Source organism: Ranitomeya imitator, chromosome 1 (assembly GCF_032444005.1).
Source record: "Ranitomeya imitator isolate aRanImi1 chromosome 1, aRanImi1.pri, whole genome shotgun sequence".
NCBI lineage: Eukaryota > Metazoa > Chordata > Amphibia > Anura > Dendrobatidae > Ranitomeya > Ranitomeya imitator.
In genome coordinates, this window is record NC_091282.1 from 762,044,698 (window position 1) to 762,065,032 (window position 20,335).

The 20,335-nt window shown below is 44.5% G+C and overlaps 1 protein-coding gene across 1 annotated transcript in view; it reads left to right on the top strand.

Annotated features, from left to right (window-relative positions):
- The window catches only part of CCDC85C (coiled-coil domain containing 85C), a 123,512-nt gene extending 103,797 nt beyond the window's left edge, over positions 1–19,715 (top strand). Inside the window, exons 3-6 of the mRNA XM_069735411.1 lie at positions 687–791; positions 7,446–7,541; positions 14,813–14,911; positions 18,990–19,715. Coding sequence (XP_069591512.1) covers positions 687–791; positions 7,446–7,541; positions 14,813–14,911; positions 18,990–19,079 — 390 coding nt within the window. The 3' untranslated portion in view covers positions 19,080–19,715. The remainder of the gene's footprint in view (positions 1–686; positions 792–7,445; positions 7,542–14,812; positions 14,912–18,989) is intronic.
- Positions 19,716–20,335: the final 620 nt, after the last annotated feature.

Consider the following 20,335-nt stretch of genomic DNA (forward strand, 5'->3'; position numbering starts at 1 on the left):
TGTGTAACACTTTTCCCTGTTCTGGGACCACAAATATTAAGATTGACAGCTCCATGGGGGCCTCAAAATTGCTTCTTTAGCTCTGGTGATTCCCCCAGTCTGTGAGTAGGTTACACCAAAGTCTGTAACTATGCCAGGATTAGATGGACAGATATTCCACCATAAGATTTCCTAATATTGTTATTTTTAGCTTCCATCCATTCAGTGTTTTCTTTTTTATAGCCACATGCCTTGGTACCGTAGACCTGAACATGACCACTAATGGTTGTATTTTTAGTGTCATTTGTGTGGCCACGTACATGGAAGATGATGATTAACTTTTTGATAAGCTTCAAGCCAACCAAGTCCTCCACCATAACTATGCAGCTGAGAGATCCTACGCATGTGATATGAATATCATGTACTAACACATTACATCGGGCCAACTAGTCAAAAAATTAATTTCACTCTAGTTTTCTAGAATTTTAAGAGTAATTTGTTTGAAAATTTTTGAGTGCCAAGTTACTTCTTGGATGGTACTGGCTCTTAACGTCCACAATATTGTTATCGATCCAGCAGTATGCAATTACCTATACATAAACATTGTGTTTCGTGATACAAACATTTCTTAAATATGTTTTGATAAAATATTGGCCTACTGAGTGTAGAACTTCTGCTTCTGCTCAGACTTTTCTTCTGATTTTCAGCATTCCAGCCATAGCGAGTTAAGGACATTACGGAAAGGCTTATCTCCGTACCACTCAGAATCCCAGCTGTCAACACTGTCTCCGTACCAGGAGCCCCTGCAGAATGTGAGTAACCCCCTCAACTCACTCTCATTTATTGGTGACAAGACCTAAATGCATGTGTGTAGATGGAAAAGACGGATCTCCATTCTCCTGTATCGAGATGAATATTTATAAGTAGATACAATAGAGACGGATTTATGCCCCTAAATAGAGAAAGGGCATGAATATTTATAACACTTCATCCCCAAAGGCCTACCTAATTTGCAGCTTGAGAATGTATATGATATCATTTGGTTTATTGTTTGGCTGGGTTCATAGAAGGTTCCCATGTTCTGTAAGATATTCTGGTAAAGGTGATCTAATTATTGGGGGTGTTATATTAGTTATATTATAGTAATATTACAGAGGGGGCAGTATTATCATAGTTATATTCTTGTACATAGGAGCAGTAGTATTACAGTAGTTATATTCTTGTACATAGGAGCAGTATTATAATAGTTATAGTCTCTTACATAGGGGCAGTATTATAGTAGTTATATTTTTGTACATAGGAGCAGTATTATAGTAGTTATATTCTTGTCCATAGAGGCAGTATCATAGTAGTTATATTCTTATACATAGGGGGGCAGTATTATAGTAGATATATTCTTGTACATAGGGCAGTATTATAGTAGTTATATTCTTGTACATAGGAGCAGTATTATAGTAGTTATATTCTTGCACATAGGCGCAGTATTATAGTAGTTATATTCTTGTACATAGGAGCAGTATTATAGTAGTTATATTATTGTACATAGGGGCAGTATTATAGCAGTTATATTCTTGTACATAGTGGCAATATTACAGTAGTTATATTCCTGTACATAGGGGCAGTATTATAGCAGTTATTTTCTTGTACATAGGAGCAGTATTATAGTAGTTATATTCTTGTACATAGTGGCAATATTACAGTAGTTATATTCTTGTACATAGGAGCAGTATTATAGTAGTTATATTCTTGTACATAGGAGCAGTATTAGAGCAGTTATATTCTTGTACATAGTGGCAATATTACAGTAGTTATATTCTTGTACATATGGGCAGTATTATAGCAGTTATTTTCTTGTACATAGGAGCAGTATTACAGTAGTTATATTCTTGTATATAGGGGCAGTATTATAGCAGTTATATTCTTGTACATAGGGGCAGTATTATAGCAGTTATATTCTTGTACATAGTGGCAATATTACAGTAGTTATATTCCTGTACATAGGGGCAGTATTAGAGTAGTTATATTCTTGTACATAGGAGCAGTATTATAGTACTTATATTCTTGTACATAGGAGCAGTATTATAGTAGTTATATTCTTGTACATAGGAGCAGTATTATAGCAGTTATATTCTTGTACATAGTGGCAATATTACAGTAGTTATATTCTTGTACATAAGGGCAGTATTATAGTAGTTATATTCATGTACATAGAGGCAGTATTATAGTAGTTATATTCTTGTACATAGGGAGCAGTATTATATTAGTTACCGTATTTTCTTGTACATGGGGGCAGTATTATAGTAGTTATATTATTGTACATAGGGGTAGTAGTATTATAGTTATATTCTTGTATATAGGGGCAGTATTATAGAGGTTATATTCTTGTACATAGGGAGCAGTATTATATTAGTTACCGTATTTTCTTGTACATGGGGGCAGTATTATAGTAGTTATATTATTGTACATAGGGGTAGTATTATTATAGTTATATTCTTGTATATAGGGGCAGTATTATAATTGTTATATTCTTGTACATGGGGCCCATGAGCCTTATACATCAAAGCTTTACCCGAGTAAAATTGCCATTGTTGCTTGTACGAACCTTTCAAATTTCAGCTCTCAATTTTTAATATTCAGTAAAACACTAAAAGATGAACACTTTATCATGGAGGTTTTAATTTGATCGTCTCATCTACTCTGCACAAATCCAAGATTATAACAATCTTTACAGCGGCTCCAGGAGGCCATCAGCTGTGATACTCTACATATCCGCTGCTGGAAAGTACTTCTCTGGGATGTACAAATAGCACTTTAGATACCTTCTTGTAATGGTTTGATGAAATAAAAGCTCAGTATGCTTAGTGCACAGGAGAGCGGATAAATATTGTAGCTTAAAGGGATGCGATGAATAAAGCAAATCTGCCCCTAGTGGCCAATTCTTACTGTAATATACAAGTGCTTCTCACAAAATTAGAATATCATCAAAAAGTTAATTTATTTCAGTTTGTCAATGCAAAAAGTGAAACTCATATTATATAGAGTCATTACACATGGAGTGATGGATTTCAAGTGTTTATTTCTGTTAATGTTGATGATTATGGCTTACAGCCAATGAAAACCCAAAAGTCATTATCTCAGTAAATTAGAATACTTTATAACACCAGCTTGAAAAATGATTGTAAAATCCGAATTGTTGGCCTACTGAATGTATGTTCAGGAAATGCACTCAATACTTGGTCAGGGGTCCTTTTGCATCAAATCAAGCACAGTGATACCTTCATCTCAAAAACGACACCTTGGACCATTGAGCAACAGTCCAGTTCTTTTTCTCCTTGGCCCAGGTAAGACGCTTCTGGCGTTGTCTATTGGTCATGAGCGGCTTGATACAAGGAATGTGACACTTGTAGCCCATGTGCTGGATACGTCTGTGTGTGGTGGTTCTTGAAGCAATGACTCCAGCAGCAGTCCACTCCTTGTGAATATCCCCCAAATTTTTGAATGGCCTTTTCTTAACAATCCTTTCAAGGCTTTGGTTATCCCAGTTGCTTGTGCACCTTTTTCTACCGCACTTTTTCCTTCCACTCAACTCTCCATTAATATGCTTGGATACAGGACTCTGTGAACAGCCAGTTTCTTTAGCAAAGACCTTTTGTGGCTTCCCCTCCTTTGTGGAGTGTGTCAATAACTGCCTTCTGGATATCTGTCAAGTCAGCAGTCTTCCCCATGATTATGGCGCTGCTGAAACAGACTAAGGGACCTTTTTAAACACTTAGGAAGCCTTTGCAGATGTTTTTTGTTAATTATTCTAATTTACTGAGATAATGACTTTTGGGTTTTCATTGGCTGTAGGCCATAATCATCAACATTAACAGAAATAAACACGTGAAATAGATCACTCTGTAATGACTCTATATAATATGAGTTTCACTTTTTGTATTGAAGAACTGAAATAAATGAACTTTTTGATCATATTCTAATTTTGATGAGAAGCATTTGTAGAACATCTCATAATAAGATTTTAGTGTTCTTGTAGTTTTATTAAAGAGGATCATTTGTCAAACAGAATTTTATATGTTAATAAAGAAAATATGTGAAAAATTGGCACATGGCTTTGGCTGTTGTTCAGCTGCTTACATCTTCTAGGCTTGTATACTACATCTATCTGCTATAAAGCGGAATAATCAAAGCAAATGGCAGAGGCTGCATCCGGTTACCTCCGCTCATCCGATCTAATAACATGCACAGGGTGAAGCAATATTCTGGAAAATGCTGCAGACCCGCCGCTATTTATATCCCACATTGATGGAAATTCTCGTAGATGCGGCAGAAATGTCTTGAATGTTACTTTCGCGACTCTTGCCCATGTCCGGGGCTGCATCTTGGCTCATGACATCATTGATGCGGGTGCTTGGTGTTAGGATACCCCATTCCTTGCTGCTTAAGCACTGCTCCATGTAGGACAACAATGGGGGCCCTTGGTATGACGGTCAGCGTTATATAGCAGCTTTACACTGCAGCTCTGCTCCCTTAGGTTGGCTACTGTACACAAACACAAGCCCAACATGAGCTGAGCAAGAATCAGGGCATGGTGCGCGGACATTGAGGGGCCCACGGAGATGTGAATCACATCTGTTAAACATTTTTTGTGACTGCAGACTTGTTGATCCTAATAGCGCGCAGTGTGCACGCTGTCAGGATTTTCCTGTGATGGTAGCGGGTTGTCACATGACCGCAAATATGTGATGTTCATACATGAGGTCACATTCCAACTATACATGAGAGGTGGTCTCGCTCAGTACAAGTGAGGCCGGACACATCTAGTCAGAATGTGGTTGGAAGTAGGCAAATCACATAATTGTGGCCACATTTCTGCACTCTCCCGATGCCGGAGAATCCTGACAGTGCACATAGTCATAGAGTGACTGCAGACTTGTACCCCAAGCCTGGCCAATCCCTTTAAGTCAGGTTTTTATATTACATGTATGTTGTAAAAACAATTTTGGTAACTTAATTATTCATATAGCGAGCGATCTGTTTAGAAAGAAAACCAACAACCAAAATGTTGCAATCCTTACACTGGCCACTAGTGCTTTTATAGATTCATACTTCCAGCTGTTTCTGGAAATTCACATGCACATTAGCAGCAATGAACAGACCCTGATACTATCTTTTGTATTAAAGCACATTGTGTTGAAGGTCATTTTACAGCAGGAGGAGGAGGTGAGCTTTGACATCACCTGTTGTGAATGGTGGATCCTGTGTTAACTACTGTATATAGAGGTGGTATCAGTTATTGTACAGGAGGAGGAGGAGGTGAGCTGTGACATCACCTATTGTGAATGGTGGATCCTGTGTTATCTACTGTATATAGAGGTGGTATCAGTTATTGTACAGGAGGAGGAGGAGGTGAGCTGTGACATCACCTATTGTGAATGGTGGATCCTGTGTTATCTACTGTATATAGAGGTGGTATCAGTTATTGTACAGGGGGAGGAGGAGGTGAGCTATGACATCACCTATTGTGAATGGTGGATCCTGTGTTATCTACTGTATATAGAGGTGGTATCAGTTATTGTACAGGAGGAGGAGGTGAGCTGTGATATCACCTATTGTGTATGGTGGATCCTGTGTTATTTACTGTATATTGAGGTGTTATCAGTCATTGTACAGGAGGAGGAGGAGGTGAGCTGTGACGTCACCTATTGTGAATGGTGGATCCTGTGTTATCTGCTGTATATAGAGGTGTTATCAGTCATTGTACAGGAGAAGGTGAACTGTGACATCATCTATTGAGAATGGTGGCTCCTGTGTTATCTACTGTATATAGAGGTGGTATCAGTCATTGTACAGGAGGAGGAGGTGAGCTGTGACATCACCTATTGTGAATGGTGTATCCTGTGTAATCTACTGTATATAGAGGTGTTATCAGTCATTGTACAGGAGGAGGAGGTGAGCTGTGATATCACCTATTGTGAATGGTGGATCCTGTGTTCTCTACTGTATATAGAGGTGTTATCAGTCATTGTACAGGAGGAGGAGGTGAGCTGTGACATCACCTATTGTGAATGGTGGATCCTGTGTTATCTACTGTATATAGAGGTGTTATCAGTCATTGTACAGGAGGAGGAGGTGAGCTGTGATGTCACTTATTGTGAATGGTGGATCCTGTGTTATCTACTGTATATAGAGGTGTTATCAGTCATTGTACAGGAGGAGGAGATGAGCTGTGACATCATCTATTGTGAATGATGGATCCTGTGTTATCTACTGTATATAGAGGTGTTATCAGTCATTGTACAGGAGGAGGAGGTGAGCTGTGACATCACCTATTGTGAATGGTAGATCCTGTGGTATCTACTGTATATAGAGGTGTTATCAGTCATTGTACAGGAGGAGGAGGTGAGCTGTGACATCACCTATTGTGAATTGTAGATCCTGTGTTATCTACTGTATATAGAGGTGTTATCAGTCATTGTACAGGAGGAGGAGATGAGCTGTGACATCATCTATTGTGAATGATGGATCCTGTGTTATCTACTGTATATAGAGGTGTTTTCAGTCATTGTACAGGAGGAGGAGGTGAGCTGTGACATCACCTATTGTGAAGGGTGGATCCTGTGTAATCTACTATATACTGAGATCTTCCTGTTATCCTGTCTGTGATGTTATTAAGACTTCTGAAAACCTTTCTGTAAAGAGTAGGAAGCACAAGTCTGATACAGCCCCAGTGGTCAGTGTGAAAATTGCTGTATTTGTCATTGTATTTTTAGTTTTTACAACACAAATAAAAGACAAACTTGATTTAACGAATATAATTTTCTGATGCTTTCTCTTTAGTAGGGGACCGTCAACTCCGCATATGGGGTTCACTCTTCTCTGGGGCTAATGTCAGCTGCCCCGGTTCCTTATATACTGGGTACATCTGCTGCCTGTACTCGCCCCTTCTTATAGGTGACGGCTGCAGCGATCCATCCATTTATAAAGGAAAGCACAACCTGTGGATATTCCAACTACAAATCTTGCTTCCCTCCGTGCCAGGATTCCTCCAAGACGCTAATCGTGTTCTACAGCAGAAATTGCAGATATTTCCTTTTCCGGATTAAGCGTTTGCTTCTAGAATAGTAAAAAAAAAAAAAAAAATCTTCTCAAAAACTGTATTATACTGGCGTTAGACCTCATTCCCATCCACTACAAGGAGTCCTCATTACACACAAACACGTTTTTCCATCTCTATTAACCCAAGGATGTTTTGGAATCTGAAAGATACAAAAGGGCAAATTCTACACAAATGTTACCAAGGACTCAGCGCCTCAAATATATGGCTACAATAACCCCACAAAAGGGATTTGGGGACAATGTCAGAGTATAAATCCAAAATGTTCATCTGTTTCTTAATAGGAAAATGGGAGCGCAAATGGCCGCCATTACATCTCCCACCACATCAGTTTTCACGATTTATATTTTAGGGCACGGGGCGGATAATATCTGATCCATCACCCACTGCGCCCGCAGGATACATCCCAGTAGTGCAGAAGCCGGAAGCTGTGGTACATGCTATGAAGGTAAGCTTACAAGTTATGAAAACTTTTTTTTTTTTTAATAACAATAAATATCCAATCCAGAAATCGGAGTGGAGGATGTGAACATACTAAAATCCTGGCCGAAAAGAGTTAATTGTTTCTTATGTTAATGTTACAAGTAACAATATTTATAAGCATCTTGTTTTCTTTATGTTGCTGTCTTTGTAAATAACTAATTTAAAAAAAAAATGTAACTCTTGCAGCCAGAATGTTACTAACCCCTACACTAGATGTGTAACTAGACTCATCTAATAATAAAGAGGTTATTTGTGCCACACAGCAAAGGAGAAAAAATGTTTCCACCGAGCAATGTAAGGTGACCAGAAACTTGGGTCTATGAATTGCAATCATTTGTTGCTCCCATCCATCTAGTTTTAGATTTGCTGCCCCGGTCCATGGAGTCGAGGTTTACTGCCCCGGTCCATGGAGTCGAGGTTTGCTGCCCTGGTCCATGGAGTCGAAGTTTGCTGCACCGGCCCATGGAGTCGAGGTTTGCTGCCCTGGTCCATGGAGTCGAGGTTTGCTGCCCTGGTCCATGGAGTGGAGGTTTGCTGCCCTGGTCCATGGAGTCGAGGTTTGCTGCCCTGGTCCATGGAGTCGAGGTTTGCTGCCCTGGTCCATGGAGTTGAGGTTTGCTGCCCTGGTCCATGGAGTCGAGGTTTGCTGCCCTGGTCCATGGAGTCGAGGTTTGCTGCCCTGGTCCATGGAGTCAAGGTTTGCTGCCCTGGTCCATGGAGTCGAGGTTTGCTTCCCTGGTTCATGGAGTCGAGGTTTGCTTCCCTGTTCATGGAGTCGAGGTTTGCTGCACCGGCCCATGGAGTTGAGGTTTGCTGCCCTGGTCCATGGAGTCGAGGTTTGCTTCCCTGGTTCATGGAGTCGAGGTTTGCTTCCCTGTTCATGGAGTCGAGGTTTGCTGCCCTGGTCCATGGAGTCGAGGTTTGCTGCCCTGGTCCATGGAGTCGAGGTTTGCTGCCCTGGTCCATGGAGTCGAGGTTTGCTGCCCTGGTCCATGGAGTCGAGGTTTGCTGCCCTGGTCCATGGAGTTGAGGTTTGCTGCCCTGGTCCGTGGAGTTGAGGTTTACTGCACCGACCCATGGAGTCTAGGTTTGCTTCCCTGGTTCATGGAGTCGAGGTTTGCTGCGCCGGTCCATGGAGTCGAGGTTTGCTGCCCTGGTCCATGGAGTTGAGGTTTGCTGCCCTGGTCCATGGAGTTGAGGTTTGCTGCCCTGGTCCATGGAGTCGAGGTTTGCTGCCCTGGTCCATAGAGTCGAGGTTTACTGCACTGACCCATGGAGTCTAGGTTTGCTGCCCTGGTCCATGGAGTCGAGGTTTGCTGCCCTGGTCCATGGAGTCGAGGTTTGCTGCCCTGGTCCATGGAGTTGAAGTTTGCTGCCCTGGTCCATGGAGTCGAGGTTTGCTTCCCTGGTTCATGGAGTCGAGGTTTGCTTCCCTGGTTCATGGAGTCGAGGTTTGCTTCCCTGTTCATGGAGTCGAGGTTTGCTTCCCTGTTCATGGAGTCGAGGTTTGCTGCACCGGCCCATGGAGTTGAGGTTTGCTGCCCTGGTCCATGGAGTTGAGGTTTGCTGCCCTGGTCCATGGAGTCGAGGTTTGCTGCCCTGGTCCATGGAGTCGAGGTTTGCTACCCTGGTCCATGGAGTCGAGGTTTGCTTCCCTGGTTCATGGAGTCGAGGTTTGCTTCCCTGTTCATGGAGTCGAGGTTTGCTGCACCGGCCCATGGAGTTGAGGTTTGCTGCCCTGCTCCATGGAGTTGAGGTTTGCTACCCTGGTCCATGGAGTCGAGGTTTGCTTCCCTGGTCCATGGAGTCGAGGTTTGCTGCTGCAGCGCCCCAGAGACCTGGTCGTTGCAGTATGGCGCTCTACCGCTAAGGGGAGCAGCGGTACGTCTGATGGCACTAAGGAGTTCTCCTGACCAGGTATCACCAGAACACATTACACTTCACACTCCGGCCACTATAGGGAGAAAAAGGCTTTATTTATTGGGCCACTCCTCACACTGGTAAAACTAGGGGCTGGGGAGGAAGTTAGTCAGAAGCTGACTGGATTGGAACCAGGCAACATCCCGTGGCAGGGGGTGTTGCAGGGAGAAGGCACAGGGGGGTCCCTGTCAGGCGTGGGAACCTGGCAGTTACCTAGCGAACAGAACAGAACGTGACGGAACCGCGCCTGCACACCCTGCGGCGGTATCCTAAGAAAGAGACACGAAGGGAAGGATATTGTGGAACCGTGTAAACGAGATCAAGCACAAAGGAGAGCCAGTAAGAGTCGTGCCGAGAGAGAGAAAGGCAACATCTTACTGAGGCGCGTAGTCGGTGGCCGGAACACCGTAGGAGTAACTGACTTCAGGCCTTACTTCAAACTCCGCTGGACAGTCAGTCATAGGTTGGCTGTCTACCTTCTAGACCTACGAAGACATAGGGGGCAACATTGGGAGAGGGGCGTCTCTAGGGTCCCGGAAGACCTCCAAGCCTTCCCGTCATACAGGTGGCGTCCTAGACATAACATACCTGGGGGACGTTAGAAACTAGTAGCATCTGGAACCAAAGAACGAGAAAGAGCTGTAGAGAACGAACGAACGAGAACAGCAGTTGTGAGGACTATTCCGAATGCTCAGCAGGATAGGACTACAACACACAGGCGCTAGTGGTAGGCAACGATTTCCATCTGTGAAGGAAACTCTGGATGTGCCCATCGGACCGGCCGGTCTCTGAAAGCCCTGTTAAACGTACTCTGGATTGAGGATCCTGAAGCCTTCAGTAAAGAGGTAAAGAGACTGCAACCTTGTGTCCTCATTATTGACCGTACCTCACACCATCACCATCCACCTTACTGGGAAGCCCTGGGGACATACTTCACCTGTGGGAAGGTATACCATCCAGCTGCCGTTCCATCACCCCAGTGGACCCTATAGCAGCGTTGGTCACCCTGACCGAATACCACAGGTGGCGTCACGAACCCCTGACAGACTACAATACTACTTTCATTGGACGCCCCTTACAGTGGCGTATCTAAGGGGGGGCAGCCGGGGCATGTGCCCCGGGCGCAGCTGGCAGGGGGGCGCAGTTGGGCCACCAAATGTCTCCCCTGGCAGCTGCATTCTGCCGCCCCTGCACTCGGAGTCAGCTGTTCTCTGTGTCGGACTGTCAAGCTGACATCCGGCACAGAGACGCTGCAGCGCGCGGCTCCCAGTGTTCAATTGTACTCGTATCTTACGGACATGAGTACAATTGAACATCTGACTGCAGTGCCTGTCTAGAATGGAGTTGAGGTAAGATGTCACCGGAAGGGGCGGGGCCTCCTTCAGTCCAGTGAAGACAGATAGCAGGAAGCTGCTGGAGTCGTGTGAGGAGGACTGAGGGTCTGCAGCATGCAGCCATGTGAGGAGATTACCGAGGTGTGTGGGGATTGGAGGGATAATGATGAGGGGCTGTGTAGTGGATGATGAGAGGCTGTGGGGAATGGAGGGATAATGATGAGGGGCTGTGTAGTGGATGATGAGAAGCTGTGGGGATTGGAGGGATAATGATGAGGGGCTGTGTAGTGGATGATGAGAGGCTGTGGGGAATGGAGGGATAATGATGAGGGGCTGTGTAGTGGATGATGAGAAGCTGTGGGGATTGGAGGGATAATGATGAGGGGCTGTGTAGTGGATGATGAGAGGCTGTGGGGAATGGAGGGATAATGATGAGGGGCTGTGTAGTGGATGATGAGAAGCTGTGGGGATTGGAGGGATAATGATGAGGGGCTGTGTAGTGGATGATGAGAAGCTGTGGGGATTGGAGGGATAATGATGAGGGGCTGTGTAGTGGATGATGAGAAGCTGTGGGGATTGGAGGGATAATGATGAGGGGCTGTGTAGTGGATGATGAGAGGCTGTGGGGAATGGAGGGATAATGATGAGGGGCTGTGTAGTGGATGATAAGCTGTGGGGATTGGAGGGATAATGATGAGGGGCTGTGTAGTGGATGATGAGAGGCTGTGGGGAATGGAGGGATAATGATGAGGGGCTGTGTAGTGGATGATGAGAAGCTGTGGGGATTGGAGGGATAATGATGAGGGGCTGTGTAGTGGATGATGAGAAGCTGTGGGGATTGGAGGGATAATGATGAGGGGCTGTGTAGTGGATGATGAGAAGCTGTGGGGATTGGAGGGATAATGATGAGGGGCTGTGTAGTGGATGATGAGAAGCTGTGGGGATTGGAGGGATAATGATGAGGGGCTGTGTAGTGGATGATGAGACGCTGTGGGGAATGGAGGGATAATGATGAGGGGCTGTGTAGTGGATGATGAGAAGCTGTGGGGATTGGAGGGATAATGATGAGGGGCTGTGTAGTGGATGATGAGAGGCTGTGGGGAATGGAGGGATAATGATGAGGGGCTGTGTAGTGGATGATGAGAAGCTGTGGGGATTGGAGGGATAATGATGAGGGGCTGTGTAGTGGATGATGAGAAGCTGTGGGGATTGGAGGGATAATGATGAGGGGCTGTGTAGTGGATGATGAGAAGCTGTGGGGATTGGAGGGATAATGATGAGGGGCTGTGTAGTGGATGATGAGAGGCTGTGGGGAATGGAGGGATAATGATGAGGGGCTGTGTAGTGGATGATGAGACGCTGTGGGGATTGGAGGGATAATGATGAGGGGCTGTGTAGTGGATGATGAGACGCTGTGGGGATTGGAGGGATAATGATGAGGGGCTGTGTAGTGGATGATGAGAAGCTGTGGGGATTGGAGGGATAATGATGAGGGGCTGTGTAGTGGATGATGAGAGGCTGTGGGGAATGGAGGGATAATGATGAGGGGCTGTGTAGTGGATGATGAGAAGCTGTGGGGATTGGAGGGATAATGATGAGGGGCTGTGTAGTGGATGATGAGAGGCTGTGTGGGGAATGGAGCATGATGAGGGGCAGTGTGGAAAAAGAAGGAATGATGAGGGGCTGTGTGGGAGAAGGGGGGTGATGAGGGGCTTTGGGGGAGAAGGGGGTGATGAGGGGCTGTATGGGGGTGATGGGCTGTGTGGGGAATGGGGGATGAGAGGCTGTGTGGGTGATAATGAGGGCCTGTGGGGAATGGGGGGATGATGAGGGGCTCTGTGGAGAAGCGGGGTGATGAGGGCCTTTTTGGGGAATGATGAGGGCCTGTGGGGAATGGGAGGATGATGAGGGACTATGTAGGGGTGATGAGGGGGAGATGGGGTTGATGAGGGGCTGTGTGGGGGATCAGGAGATGGGGGTGATGAGGGGCTGTGTGGGTAATGGGGGGATTTATTGTGTGGGGTTGAATTGGAGTGGAGATGGGAGATTTGAGGACACAAAATGGACAGCAAAGGTGGTGATGGGGCACAGAATAGAAACTGAGTAGTGGGTTCGTAGCATGGGGGCAGTGTAAGGGCACAGCCAGGAGGGGACAGTATACCAAGGAGGGGGAGTGTGATGAGAGAGTACAGTATAAATACTGGGCCCTATATGGGGGACACAGTGTGAGAGGACAGTGTGAAGAGGGGACCGGTATGGAAAGGAGAGGTCAGTGTGAAGAGCATGTACCATAAGAGGGACAGTGTGGGGGTCATATTTTGTGAAGACAATATAGTGAGGGGCAATTTTTCATTCAGGAGCATTATAATGACACTTGTATCTTTGAGGGCATCGTGAAGATGAAGAAAAGAAGAACGACTCCAGAGACAACATCATCTATAAGGTACCTGGATGTAAATGTTAATTGTGATACTGACTAACTCTCATGTTTTTATTTATGTTAGGAGCATTAAAGGGGATGTCCAGGTTTGTAATGAGTCTGCAGTCATTCTTCGTGACTGCAGACTTCTGAGTTCTCACAGTGCTCATTGCACGCTGTCAGGATTCTCTCGTGCTGGCAATTTACATACATGTGGTCACGTGCTGACTAGACATGTGTGGCCTCCGTCAATGAAAATGAACTGAGCGAGGCCGGGCACGTCTAGTCGGAATGTGTTCAGAATTATACAAATCACATGCTTGTGCTGACATGACCGTCCACCAGCAAGGGAGAATCCTAAAAGTGTCCAGTGCATTCGTTGTGAGAATTCAGAAGTCTGCGATGTCAGGATTCAGGTCAGCAGGTTCCAGTAGTCGTCACATGGACACCTCACTCATATGTGACTTTCACACTTATGGTCTGGTGACAACGAGCTTTTCTTCTGCTTCTCAGTTTTTCACTGAACATTGAGAGCATTAGGGAGAGGAGCTTGTGGGTACATGACTAAGTGCGCAAATCGCATATGTGCTGGGGGGGGGAAGGAGAGGGGGGGGCGCCAAAATGAATTCTTGCCCCGGGTGCCAGAAACCCTAGATACGCCTCTGGCCCCTTAGCAGGGTCGCGGACCAGGTCTAGCCACCGTGACAGCCTCGGAACCGAACCAGAGAGGCCCGGTACCGAAACTAATGGCCCTGTGTCTGGGGGCGATCCACTGCCCTGGTCCATAGAGTCGAGGTTTACTGCACCGACCCATGGAGTCTAGGTTTGCTTCCCTGGTTCATGGAGTCGAGGTTTGCTGCCCCGGTCCATGGAGTCGAGGTTTGCTGCCCTGGTCCATGGAGTCGAGGTTTGCTGCCCTGGTCTATGGAGTTGAGGTTTGCTGCCCTGGTCCATGGAGTCGAGGTTTGCTGCCCTGGTCCATGGAGTCGAGGTTTGCTTCCCTGGTTCATGGAGTCGAGGTTTGCTTCCCTGGTTCATGGAGTCGAGGTTTGCTTACCTGTTCATGGAGTCGAGGTTTGCTGCACCGGCCCATGGAGTTGAGGTTTGCTGCCCTGGTACATGGAGTCGAGGTTTGCTGCCCTGGTCCATAGAGTCGAGGTTTACTGCACCGACCCATGGAGTCTAGGTTTGCTGCCCTAGTCCATGGAGTCGAGGTTTGCTGCCCTGGTCCATGGAGTCTAGGTTTGCTGCCCTGGTCATGGAGTCGAGGTTTGCTTCCCTGGTCCATGGAGTCGAGGTTTGCTTCCCTGGTCCATGGAGTCGAGGTTTGCTTCCCTGGTCCATGGAGTCGAGGTTTGCTTCCCTGGTCCATGGAGTCGAGGTTTGATGCCCTGGTCCATGGAGTCGAGGTTTGCTGCCCATGTCCAAGGAGTCGAGGTTTGCTGCCCCTGTCCAAGGAGTCGAGGTTTGCTGCCTCGGTCCATGGATTTGCCATTTTTCCTCGCAGTCGTACTTTACCCTTCGCTGTAGATTAGTCTAACCAGCAGATTTTCTCTTGGGTAGGTTCTGGAGGTGCATGAAAACCTGGACAGACAAACTCCCGACAGCTTTGAGGAAGATCTGAGTGAGAAGGAAAAGGCAATTGTGCGAGAAATGTGCAACGTAAGAATGACTTTTCTGGGTTGGGATCTACTTTGGGGAACTGATGGGACATTTCTAAGAATGGGACAGTCATAGTGTGATCTAATTCAAAAACTTTTTGTCTACATAAGAGGGATATGATATTTTCTATGAGACATATTTTCTACATTTATTTATTTTTTTACCTTTGTTTCACCCCTCCAATTTTAAAACGTTCTGCATGTTATCACTACTCTGAATACATTTTTACCCTTAAAGGGAACCTGTCCGGACAATTGTACTATTGATGTTAATAATATGGCTGTATAGGTCTTAGTACACTGATAAAAATGATACCTGTCTTGTAATGATCTGATGAACCAGGGCTGAAAAATCGAGCTATGAAACCACATGCAAATTACCCTGGAAGTGCAGTGTGGGTGTGTCCATGTATTGTGAATTTATAAATACTCCCACAATGTTCTTCCAATTTGCATATGTCTTCAAAGCTTCATTTCTCAGCACTGGCACATCGGATTACCACGAGACTGGTGTCGTTTTTATTGTTGTACGCTCACCTAGACAGCCACGCCATTAATATCAGTAGTAAAATCGTCCTGATATTTGCAGTACGTGTCTATAATAATGAGATAATTGTGGAGCACACAGATAACGTCATTAGGGTTTGAGTAGCAGATAAAGGGTTAATGCTGAGAATAACGTAGGAGGCCACTTTTTGGCGCAAATTCCTTTAATCTCACCGGGACTGTTGCCGCTCACAGACTCGGTAACATTGTACAATTGTCATCTATTAGTCCTGCTGGGAAGACGCCGCTCCGCAGGAAACTTCTGCAGCAGACGAAGCCTTGATGTTTCCGCATTTTGTGGATGAATCATATCTGACAATGTTCATATCTTTGGGGAGAACTTTGTGCCACCAGGATAATCGGTGACATTACCATCCTAATATTTGGTACTCTGCTCAATGATGACTATATTTGCAAATTCTATTAGTATATTAGTCTACGGCTCACCTGGAGGGGCAGAGCGGGGGTCTTTGAGCACTCGGACCCCACCATGTTCCTGGCCTATCAGAGGATAGCATTATAAATTCCTAGAGAATTGTCACTAATTGTCCATTAATTATGGGTCTGAAAAAAGTAACGTTTCCACCTGAAGATAATTTTGTAACTCTTCTATGGAGAACCAGTAGATTTCCCCTCCTGGTTCACATTTATCACAGTGCCCATAAAAATGTGCAAATTATTATTCCATATGTATCTTAAAGGGATTTTCCAGGCATAAGAAGTATCTTAAAGGGGCATCATCCAGTTCAGGTGGATTTTAATTCCCCCACTGACCGCAAGAGCAGGACACTTGGTACCCGCCTGAATAGAGTAGAGGTCAAGTATTTGTACATTGGACAAATGTGCCCCTTCTGGCGATCAGTGGGGGTCTCAGTGCTTAGACCACCTCGGAAGTGATCACCTGTCCAGTGCATAGATTATAACGTTGTACTGGAATACTCCTTTAAAAGGAGCCTGGCCCATCCAGAAACTCTATTTACCTGCAGATATAGGAGTAATCTGCAGGTGAATAGCATTAAAACAATGTGTAGGTTAGGGAAGCAGCGGCTACAGGGAATAAAATAAGATATATCTTCCCTGCAGCCTCTTGTTTTCCAGTTATTGATCACTCTACAGTGCGGCACAGGATGTAAACACTATTTACCTGGAGGTTGCCTCAATAATCCGCATGTAAATAAAGTTTCTGGATTTAAAGGGAACCTGTCACCCCGAAAATCGCGGGTGAGGTAAGCCCACCGGCATCAGGGGCTTATCTACAGCATTCCGTAATGCCGTAGATAAGCCCCCGATGTTACCTGAAAGAGGACAAAAAGACGTTAGATTATACTCACCCAGGGGCGGTCCCGCTGCTGGTCCGGTCGGATGGGTGTCTCTGGTCCGCTGCGGCGCCTCCCATCTTCATTCCAAGACGTCCTCTTCTGATCTTCAGCCACGGCTCCGGCGCAGGCGTAATTTGTCTGCCCTACTGAGGGCAGAACAAAGTACTGCAGTGCGCAGGCGCCGGGCCTCTCTGACCTTTCCTGCGCCTGCGCACTGCAGTACTTTGTTCTGCCCTCAACAGGGCAGACAAAGTACGCCTGCGCCGGAGCCGTGGCTGAAGATCAGAAGAGGACGTCTTGGAATGAAGATGGGAGGCGCCGGAGCGGACCAGAGACACCCATCCGACCGGACCAGCAGCGAGACCGCCCCTGGGTGAGTATAATCTAACGTCTTTTTCTCCTCTTTCAGGTAACAACGGGGGCTTATCTACGGCATTACGGAATGCTGTAGATAAGCCCCTGATGCCGGTGGGCTTACCTCACCCGCGATTTTCGGGGTGACAGGTTCCCTTTAAGAATTGCTTCATCTGCACTATTTACAGAATTACCAACCAATTCAATAGCAAGAGCGACACATAGTGGTGAAAGTAAGGTAATGACTTATAAAGTAAATTTATAAAAAGATTCTTAGCATAGTCACAAACATTCATTGATGAAATTTGGGTGGCAGTTCAGAAAAGCTAAATTTCCACTGTTAGGAAATGCAGCACAAAGTGGATGCAGAAGTTTTTTGCACAGAATGTGATTTGCGGTGCAAGTTTTAAAATCTATATTAATTTGTCAATTTCTATGTAGAAAAAGTTTGAACTGGTATTGATTATCTGCAAATATCCACAACTATGGGTTTCAAATTTGTTGACTTTTTTTTTTTAACAATTTCACAGCAGTAAATCCACACAATGCAGTGCAAATCCAACCTGTGCAGCTGTACCTTACTTTAATGCCTAATTCAGACTTCATTTTTTCACTGTTTATTGAGTAGTAGAATCTTGGAAGCATTTTTATTTCATTTCATACGAGAAAAGCATCTTACCCTGATGGTAAAAACATTAAAAAAAAGATCAGCAATCATTTTTTATTTCTGAAGCACCAACATATTCCGCAGCACTTTACAATTCAGATTGGACTTGTGCAGACAATAAAGACATTAGCAAACACATAATACCACGAGAAGTGCGGGGCGTGCTGCTCACAAGCTTACAATCTATGAGATGACAATAATGATCAATTCATTTTTCTCAAATGCAAAATAAAATAAAAAATAATAAAAATGGACATCTAATAAAGAGGTCTAATCTGGCATTGAAGAAGACCTTTAACCAAAGTTTTCATGTTGAACTAAACTCGATGTATATGTTGCTGTAGAGCGGAATATACATATTTTTTTTTTACTCTCTGTTGCGGGGATATTAGCAATCAAAGTATTCGGCACCTAATGAGTTAACTCTTGTGACATTTAAGTGGGTGTTATCTAAGTTTTCCCTAGGGGCGTGCACTTCTTCTCCCTGTAGAAGTTGCCCAATCATAAGCAGGCAGAAAAAGAACACGCCCCCCACCATAGCTTGAGTTTCTCAGTGTGTGAGATATAAGGCTAATATAAGTTCTAATCCTGCAGGAGGTGAGACCAGGACATCAGAGCTGTGTCATTGGATCTCACACACTGAGAAGCCTGCTATAAGCTTTGGTGGGGGGTGTTATTTTTCTCCTCTGTTGCAGCCTGTTTATGATTGGGCAACTCCTACAGGGAAAAGTACAACGTCCACAGTGAAAACTCTGATAACGACAACTTGGACATAACGAAAGTTATCTTATTAGGTGCTAAATACTTTGATTGCAAATATCTCCGCACCAGAGTTGCAAAATTAAAAAGAAAAAAAAGAAACAATTTTTTTTCCGCTTTTACATTGTGTGTCCAGTTCAACATTAAAACTTTGGTGAAAGGTCCTCAAATAAGAAATGATCATGAAGTATATATATATATATATATCTCTTCTTTGCAGTATAGACCCCTCATAACTGGAGGGGAAAATTAGTGAATGAGTTTGGGGTGTTTGCGAAAAACTTGTGCTCTCATTCTCCCTCTTCTTCCTCCAGACAACCCTATAAGAGCTGGAATAAGGGAGAAGTTGTCATTTGTTCTCATGCATTTTTTTGTGCCAAATTAACAATTGTGGAAAAAAAAATAGATATAATTCTAATATCATTCTTCTACAGGTCGTTTGGAGGAAACTTGGAGACGCAGCGAATTCTAAGCCTTCAATCAGGCAGCACCTTTCTGGAAACCAGTTTAAAGGACCCTTGTAAAAAGACGCGAGCGGAGCTAAAGGCCTCGGAAGCACTTGAAATAAAAGACTGATGTATATATGGAGACTCCAGGTCGTCCATAAGCTGGAGACGCAATACGATGTATATAGATGTACGGCGGATTTGTGTACAGTAGATACATAGTTGGTGTGGAGGCGTCTCCGATACCTCCTGCAATAGACCACTATCCTTGAGCTCAGATCGGTGGGTTTCTCAGCGGGGTCCATAGGATTGGCTCCATAATCTAGACCCCATTAGTATTACACACTGGATTCTAATTTTGTAACGAGGATTTTTATTTAATGGGATGAGAACAAATCAGGATATTTTTGTATAGAAGATGAGGCTCCTCTCCCCACGTTTTATGAACTTTCCATCATTGTAGCTGCTTCATTGCTTTTTATTCTGATCAATATTTGTATTAGGAGAAAAAAAAAAAAGAACAAAAACAACTGTAAAACTATTCAGGAACTTGTAGATTTCTATCCATGTAAAGACCAAAATAAGTTTGTTTTTTTCCTCCTAAATTTCTGTATATAAAGTGGACGGATCTCTATTTTGTTACGATGCTGTTCTAGATTATGTAGAGAATATATTCATTTTATGTCGGCATATAAAAACCTGTGTATATGTGAATTGTCAAGTGTCGTTTCTTCACCACTTCATATACCAGCGGCTGACATCTGGACAGCATAGAAAAAGTGAAGAGGAGCACAATGGGGGACATTACAAGTATAATGCATGGAGGGGATACTAATGTATGGAATGACAAAGGGAGCATTAGTAACATCATCCATTGGGGCCAATATGGGAGTGGTACAACTATCAGGGCATAAAAGATGGATGTTATTATTTCAGGGCAGAAATGTGTCTACTGTATGGGGGACACAGGGGAAGGAGCATTACTTTTGTTGGGGCCACAAGGGATGACATTTTTCTTGTTAGGTGGTCACAAAGAGGGACATCACTCCTGTAATGCGTTTTATGTCTGGGGACACTGACTGTCCAGGGGACCAGGGTGGCACTATTGCAATTTTCTTTTTCATCCAGCATAGTCTAAAAGTAGGGGAAAGCGTGGAGGGCACTCAACAAGTGATCAGCCACAGATGCCATCTTCCATTTTGCAGAGACGAGTCCTGGCTGCAGGAATTCATTGCCGTTTGCACTAGATGAAGAAAATGAATTTCTTCAATTGGAGATGTCATCAGTGAGTTACCTGAACATTTACGTTATTCGCTACAGCGCTCCTGTGTGTA